The 9,023-nt window shown below is 44.5% G+C and overlaps 1 protein-coding gene across 1 annotated transcript in view; it reads right to left on the reverse strand.

Moving 5' to 3' along the window:
• Positions 1-8,911, reverse strand: part of INCA1 (inhibitor of CDK, cyclin A1 interacting protein 1) — a 51,544-nt gene extending 42,633 nt beyond the window's left edge. Inside the window, exons 1-2 of the mRNA XM_069963450.1 lie at positions 8,867-8,911; positions 2,712-2,774 (exon numbers count right to left, since the gene is read on the reverse strand). Of these exons, the coding sequence (XP_069819551.1) occupies positions 2,712-2,774; positions 8,867-8,911 (108 nt within the window). The remainder of the gene's footprint in view (positions 1-2,711; positions 2,775-8,866) is intronic.
• Between the last annotated feature and the right edge of the window lie 112 nt (positions 8,912-9,023).

Raw genomic sequence — 9,023 nt, forward strand, 5'->3', positions numbered from 1 at the left:
CAATGAAGATAACTTTAAAATAGTCTTAACTTTAAAGGGAACCTGTCACCCCCCGTGCCGGGGTGACAGGCTCCCGACCCCCCGTTAGAGACCCCTATACTTACCTCATCCCGCAGGGTCCTGCTTCTGGATTCGGTCGGGTCCCGGAGATCTCAGCCGCTGCAGCCCGGCGCGCGCGCTGACAGATGAGTCCAACGCTCATAGAGAATGACGGAGCGCTGGACTCTCCTGTCATTCTCTATGGGTGTTGGACTCATCTCTCAGCGCGCGCGCCGGGCTGCAGCGGCTGAGATCTCCGGGACCCGACCGAATCCAGAAGCGGGACCCGGCGGGATGAGGTAAGTATAGGGGTCTCTAACGGGGGGTCGGGAGCCTGTCACCCCGGTACGGGGGGTGACAGGTTCCCTTTAAAGAAATCCACTCTATCCATTGCTAATGTGGTAAATGACTATTCTAGCTGCAAATGTCTGGTTTTTGGTGCAATATCTACATAGGTGTATAGAGGCCCATTTCCAGCAGCTATCACTCCAGTGTTCTAATGGTACAATGTGTTTGCTCATTGGCTCAGAAGGATAATTGATGATTAGAAAACCCTTGTGCAATCATGTTCACACATCTGAAAACAGTCTAGCTCGTTACAGAAGCTACAAAACTGACCTTCCTTTGAGCAGATTGTGTTTCTGGAGCATCACATTTGTGGGGTCAATTAAACGCTCAAAATGGCCAGAAAAAGAGAACTTTCATCTGAAACTCGACAGTCTATTCTTGTTCTTAGAAATGAAGGCTATAGCTAAGAAATTGAAGATTTCCTACAACGGTGTGTACTACTCCCTTCAGAGGACAGCACAAACAGGCTCTAACCAGAGTAGAAAAAGAAGTGGGAGGCCGCGTTGCACAACTAAGCAAGAAGATAAGCACATTAGAGTCTTTAGTTTGAGAAACAGACGCCTCAGAGGTCCCCAACTGGCATCTTCATTAAATAGTACCCGCAAAACACCAGTGTCACCATCTACAGTGAAGAGGCGGCTGCCGGATTTTGGCCTTCAGGGCAGAGTGGCAAAGAAAAAGCCATATCTGAGACTGGCCAATAAAAGAAAAAGATTAAGATGGGCAAAAGAACACAGACATTGGACAGAGGAAGACTGGAAAAAAGTGTTGTGGACGGATGAATCCAAGTTTGGATGACAAAGAAGAACGTTTGTGAGACGCAGAAGAAATGAGAAGATGCTGGAAGAATGCCTGACGCCATCTGTTATACATGGTGGAGGTCATGTGATGGTCTGGGGTTGGTGCTGGTAAGGTGGGAGATTTGTACAGGGTAAAAGGGATTGTGAATAAGGAAGGCCATCACTCTGCACCGCCATGCCATACCCAGTGGGCAGCGCTTGGTTGGAGCCAATTTCATCCTACAACAGGACAATGACCCTAAACACCTCCAAATTGTGCAAGAACTATTTCCAGCAGAAGCAGCAGCTGGTATTCTATCCTAGGTAATGGAGTGGCCAGCGCAGTCACCAGATCACCACCCCATTGAGCTGTTGTGGGAGCAGCTGGACCGTATGGTACGCCAGAAGTGCCCATCCAACCAATCCAACTTGTGGGAGCTGCTTCTAGAAGGTTGGGGGGCAATTTCTCCAGCTTACCCCAACAGACTAATAGCTAGAATGCCAAAGGTGTGCAATGCTGGAATTGCTGCAAAAGGAGTATTCTGGGACGGAAGCAAAGTGTGATGTAAGAACAATGTTATTTCATATACAAATCATTATTTCTAACCTTGTCAATGTCTTGTCTCTATTTTCTATTCATTTCACAACGTACGGTGGTGAAGAAGTGTGACTTTTCATGGGAAACACAAAATTGTTTGGGTGACCCAGAACTTTTGAACGGTAGTGTATATATGATGCATTTTATATACAGCTACATGATGGGGGTTATATACAGATATATATGATAGGGGCTGTATACAGGTATATATGATGCTTGATATATACACCTACAAGATGAGGTTATATACTGGGAAATGAAGGATGTTGTATAAGGGTACAAACACACACAGCGTATACGCAGCAGATTTGATGCTGTGTTCAGTTATTTAGATCTAATCTGCTGCGTATTGCAGCAGTAAATAGCGTATATGCTGTGTGTGTTTGTACCCTTAAAGGTATATATGATGGGGGCTGTATACAGGTATTTATGCTAGTTATATACAGGTACATTAAGGGGGTTTTACACAGCTATAACAGCATCATACTTACTTGTATATACCGTCCATCTTATATATGTGTATATAACATCTTCCATATACCAGTATATAACACCCATCTACCCATAATATGCTATATGGAGCTGTACATAACTCTGCAGTGTAGAATATAGGAGCAGCATCAACACTGTGTGTTTGTATAGGGCAATCTCTACACGGCCACCATATCCCTGTATAAGTGTCCGGCAATCTTCGCCAGTCGCCCGCTATTACTGCCTGTGTAAAGGTGAGGATCAGCAATCAGTGAATTTATTGGCTATTAGCGCTGTGTGTAAGAGCCGCCTGAGGACTGTCCAGATGACTGGTGCTGCCTGTAATACTATCATTATGATGGAATGGTTGTTAGAACATTGTAGGATTTTATAGTATGAGTATACAGCGTATCCTCATAAACCTGTGACCGGAGGCGTAGTGGATCTACACTATATATATATATATATACACTTACACTATAAAAGGAGAAACACTTTCCATGCCGACATATTCCTCCATGGTCACCGCTCCGTCTTCTCTAAGCTCTGGAGAAACAAGACGGTAAAATCACCGTATGACAGAACGGCTGGCTGACAACCTCCGACCACCGCAACATACAGGTTGTCAGCATATCAGACTGTGAATACAGCTTCGCTGGCGACAGACTTTATACTAAGGACATTTTTTTCTTTATATTTTTAATCACAAACCTAAAGTGATAGGGATAGAATATATAAGTATACAGGCTGATGTGGCTTTTGTTATAATCCAGATTTCCATAAAAAGTGTGAAAATATCCAGGAACCGCTAGAGAAAAAGGGTTAATACCGTAACACCTTGTGGTATGTCGCCCCCCAAAGAGTCTTTATATAATACTGACATATGAATACCGCAACATGCTGCACCAGAAAGAAAACTGCTACATGCTGCACCAGAAAGAATAATACTGCTACATGCTGCACCAGAAAGAATAATACTGCTACATGCTGCACCAGAAAGAATAATACTGCAATATGCTGCACCAGAAATAATACTGCTACATGCTGCACCAGAAATAATACTGCTACATGCTGCACCAGAAATAATACTGCTACATGCCGCACCAGAAAGAATAATACTGCTACATGCTGCACCAGAAAGAATAATACCACTACATACTGCACCAGAAAGAATAATACCGCTACATGCTGCACCAGAAAGAATAATACTGCTACATACTGCACCAGAAAGAATAATACCGCTACATGCTGCACCAGAAAGAATAATACTGCTACATGCTACACCAGAAAGAATAATACTGCTACATGCTACACCAGAAAGAATAATACTGCTACATGCTACACCAGAAAGAATAATACCGCTACATGCTGCACCAGAAAGAATAATACCGCTACATGCTGCACCAGAAAGAATAATACTGCTACATGCTGCACCAGAAAGAATAATACCGCTACCTGCTGCACCAGAAAGAATAATACAGCAATACGCTGCACCAGAAAGAATAATACTGCTACATACTGCACTAGAAAGAATAATACCGCTACATGCTGCACCAGAAAGAATAATACCGCTACATGCTGCACCAGAAAGAATAATACTGCTACATGCTACACCAGAAAGAATAATACTGCTACATGCTGCACCAGAAAGAATAATACAGCAATACGCTGCATCAGAAGGAATAATACCGCTACATGCTGCACCAGGAATAATACTGCTACATGCTGCACCAGAAAGAAAACTGCTACATGCTGCACCAGAAAGAATAATACTGCAATACGCTGCACCAGAAATAATACTGCTACATGCTGTACCAGAAAGAACACCTTGTGGAATGTGGCCCCCAAAGAGTCTTTATATAATACTGACATATGAATACCGCAACATGCTGCACCAGAAAGAAAACTGCTACATGCTGCACCAGAAAGAATAATACTGCTACATGCTGCACCAGAAAGAATAATACTGCTACATGCTGCACCAGAAAGAATAATACTGCAATATGCTGCACCAGAAATAATACTGCTACATGCTGCACCAGAAATAATACTGCTACATGCTGCACCAGAAATAATACTGCTACATGCTGCACCAGAAATAATACTGCTACATGCTGCACCAGAAATAATACTGCTACATGCTGCACCAGAAAGAATAATACTGCTACATGCTGCACCAGAAAGAATAATACTGCTACATGCTGCACCAGAAAGAATAATACTGCTACATGCTGCACCAGAAAGAATAATACTGCTACATGCTGCACCAGAAAGAATAATACTGCTACATGCTGCACCAGAAAGAATAATACCGCTACATGCTGCACCAGAAAGAATAATACTGCTACATGCTGCACCAGAAAGAATAATCCCCCCACACACTGTGTATGATTCTCCTCCTCACATCCTTTCTACCTCGCTTCTCCTCACACTTTCTCCTCTCCTCAGTTTTCCTCACACTTTCTCCTCTCCTCAGTTTCTATCTACCTCTGTTTATTCCTCATACTTTCTCCTCCTCAAATCCTGTGTACCTCAGTTCCCCTCTCCTTAGTATTCCTCACTCTTCCTTCTACTCAGTTTTCCTCACACTTTCTCCTCCTCCTCACATCCTTTCTACCTCAGTTCTCTCCTCAGTTTTCCTCACACTTTCTCCTCACATCCTTTCTACCTCAGTTCTCTCCTCTCCTCAGTTTTCCTCACACTTTCTCCTCCTCACATCCTTTCTACCTCAGTTCTCTCCTCTCCTCAGTTTTCCTCACACTTTCTCCTCACATCCTTTCTACCTCAGTTCTCTCCTCTCCTCAGTTTTCCTCACACTTTCTCCTCCTCACATCCTTTCTACCTCAGTTCTCTCCTCTCCTCAGTTTTCCTCACACTTTCTCCTCCTCACATCCTTTCTACCTCAGTTCTCTCCTCTCCTCAGTTTTCCTCACACTTTCTCCTCCTCACATCCTTTCTACCTCAGTTCTCTCCTCTCCTCAGTTTTCCTCACACTTTCTCCTCCTCACATGGTTTCTACCTCAGTTCTCTCCTCTCCTCAGTTTTCCTCACACTTTCTCCTCCTCACATCCTTTCTACCTCAGTTCTCTCCTCTCCTCAGTTTTCCTCACACTTTCTCCTCCTCACATCCTTTCTACCTCAGTTCTCTCCTCAGTTTTCCTCACTTTCTCCTCACATCCTTTCTACCTCAGTTCTCTCCTCAGTTTTCCTCACACTTTCTCCTCACATCCTTTCTACCTCAGTTCTCTCCTCTCCTCAGTTTTCCTCACACTTTCTCCTCACATCCTTTCTACCTCAGTTCTCTCCTCTCCTCAGTTTTCCTCACACTTTCTCCTCCTCACATCGTTTCTACCTCAGTTCTCTCCTCCTCAGTTTTCCTCACACTTTCTCCTCTTCAGTTTCTATCTACCTCCCTTCTCTCCTCATACTTTCTCCTCCTCACATCCTGTGTACCTCAGTTCCACTCTCCTTAGTATTCCTCACTCTTTCTTCTACTCAGTTTCCATCTACCTCAGTTCTCCTCACTCTTTCTCCCTCAGTTTTCCTCACACCACAGTAGTCGTGGTCGCTTCGCGTCTTGTAGCTAAGTTTCCCTCACGTTGTTGACCGGTTACGTCACTGCGGTGGGTGGGGCGAACTAGTAGACACCTGGCACATCAGCAGACGGTAAAAGGGTCTCGTCACGCAGTGCGCGGTTTGTGATGACTAGAATTTAGTGGGCGGAGTAACTGGTCTGAAAGGCGGGTGGTGGGCGGCGAGTTCTGGCTGAGTGACAGGCGCTGGCTGTGGAATGCGGGGGCGCATAAGGCGTGGTTGCCGGATGGTGACGTGATGATGTCATCTTGGGGGCGGGGTTTCCCGGCCTGGTGATGGCGGCCTCCGCCGGGTTCAGCGGCTGAGAGGACGAGGTGGAGCCGCCGGGCCCAGACCAAGAGCGGCCCCAACACCGACACAGAGCCGGGCACCGAGAGGTACGTAACCCCCATCTCCTCCCTACCGACGGGAGCTCCGTGGTGCTGAGAGCCGCGACTATATGTGAACTGTGCCTTATACCGTCTATAGTGAGAATACTGCCCCCTCCTCTATATACTACACATATACTGACCCCCCCTCTATATACTATACATATACTGACCCCCCCCCTCTATATACTATACATATACTGACCCCCCCTCTATATACTATACATATACTGACCCCCCCCCTATATACTATACATATACTGACCCCCCCTCTATATACTATACATATACTGACCCCCCCCCCCTCTATATACTACACATATACTGACCCCCCCCTATATACTATACATATACTGACCCCCCCTCTATATACTATACATATACTGACCCCCCCCTCTATATACTATACATATACTGACCCCCCCCCCCCTCTATATACTATACATATACTGACCCCTCCTCTATATACTATACATATACTGACCCCTCCCCTCTATATACTATACATATACTGACCCCCCCCCCTCTATATACTATACATATACTGACCCCTCCTCTATATACTATACATATACTGACCCCCCCCTCTATATACTACACATATACTGACCCCCCCCTCTATATACTATACATATACTGACCCCCCCTCTATATACTATACATATACTGACCCCCCCCTCTATATACTATACATACACTGCCCCCTCCCCTCTATATACTATACATATACTGACCCCCCCCTCTATATACTACACATATACTGACCCCCCCCTCTATATACTATACATATACTGACCCCCCCTCTATATACTATACATACACTGCCCCCTCCCCTCTATATACTATACATATACTGACCCCCCCCTCTATATACTATACATACACTGCCCCCTCCCCTCTATATACTATACATATACTGACCACTCCTCTATATACTATACATATACTGACCCCCCCCTCTATATACTATACATATACTGACCCCTCCTCTATATATTATACATATACTGACCCCTCCTCTATATACTATACATATACTGACCCCCCCTCTATATACTATACATATACTGACCCCTCCTCTATATACTATACATATACTGACCCCTCCTCTATATACTATACATATACTGACCCCCCCCCTCTATATACTATACATATACTGACCCCCCCCCTCTATATACTATACATATACTGACCCCCCCTCTATATACTATACATGTACTGCCCCCTCCTCTATATACTATACATGTACTGCCCCCTCCTCTATATACTATACATATACTGACCCCCCTCTATATACTATACATATACTGCCCCCTCCTCTATATACTATACATATACTGACCCCCTCCTCTATATACTATACATATACTGACCCCCCTTCTATATACTATACATATACTGACCCCCCTTCTATATACTATACATATACTGACCCCCACCCCCTCTATATACTATACATATACTGACCCCCACCCCCTCTATATACCATACATATACTGACCCCTCCTCTATATACTATACATATACTGACCCCTCCTCTATATACTATACATATACTGACCCCCCCCTCTATATACTATACATATACTGACCCCCCCTCTATATACTATACATATACTGACCCCCCCTCTATATACTATACATATACTGCCCCCTCCTCTATATACTATACATATACTGACCCCCTCCTCTATATACTATACATATACTGACCCCCCTTCTATATACTATACATATACTGACCCCTCTATATACTATACATATACTGACCCCCCCCCCCTCTATATACTATACATATACTGACCCCTCCTCTATATACCATACATGTACTGACCACTCCTCTATATACTATACATATACTGACCCCCCCTCTATATACTATACATATACTGACCCCCCCTCTATATACTATACATATACTGACCCCCCCTCTATACTATACATATACTGACCCCTCCTCTATATACTATACATATACTGACCCCCTCCTCTATATACTATACATATACTGACCCCTCCTCTATATACTATACATATACTGACCCCTCCTCTATATACTATACATATACTGACCCCTCCTCTATATACTATACATATACTGACCCCCCCCTCTATATACTATACATATACTGACCCCCCCTCTATATACTATACATATACTGACCCCCCCCTCTATATACTATACATATACTGACCCCCACCTCCTCTATATACTATACATATACTGACCCCCACCCCCTCTATATACTATACATATACTGACCCCCACCTCCTCTATATACTATACATATACTGACCCCCACCCCCTCTATATACTATACATATACTGACCCCCCTCTATATACTATACATATACTGCCCCCTCCTCTATATACCATACATGTACTGCCCCCTCCTCTATATACTATACATGTACTGACCCCCCCTCTATATACTATACATATACTGACCCCCCCTTCTATATACTATACATGTACTGACCCCTCCTCTATATACCATACATGTACTGACCCCCACCTCCTCTATATACTATACATGTACTGACCCCCACCTCCTCTATATACTATACGTGTACGGACCCCCACCTCCTCTATATACTATACGTGTACGGACCCCCACCTCCTCTATATACTATACGTGTACGGACCCCTCGGCCTCCATCTTACCTGTGATCTCTCCTCCTCTTTCTTGCAGATCCCCTCGGCCTCCATCACACCTGTGGCCCCTGAGGGCCGGTCCTGCCTTTGTGGAGCAGGTCAGACAGGAGCGGAGGGTGGTGCTGGATCATACCATTCATCCTGATGTGAGGGGGAGACCTTCCTG

The sequence above is a fragment of the Dendropsophus ebraccatus genome, chromosome 1 (genome assembly GCF_027789765.1).
Source record: "Dendropsophus ebraccatus isolate aDenEbr1 chromosome 1, aDenEbr1.pat, whole genome shotgun sequence".
Taxonomy (NCBI): Eukaryota; Metazoa; Chordata; class Amphibia; order Anura; family Hylidae; genus Dendropsophus; species Dendropsophus ebraccatus.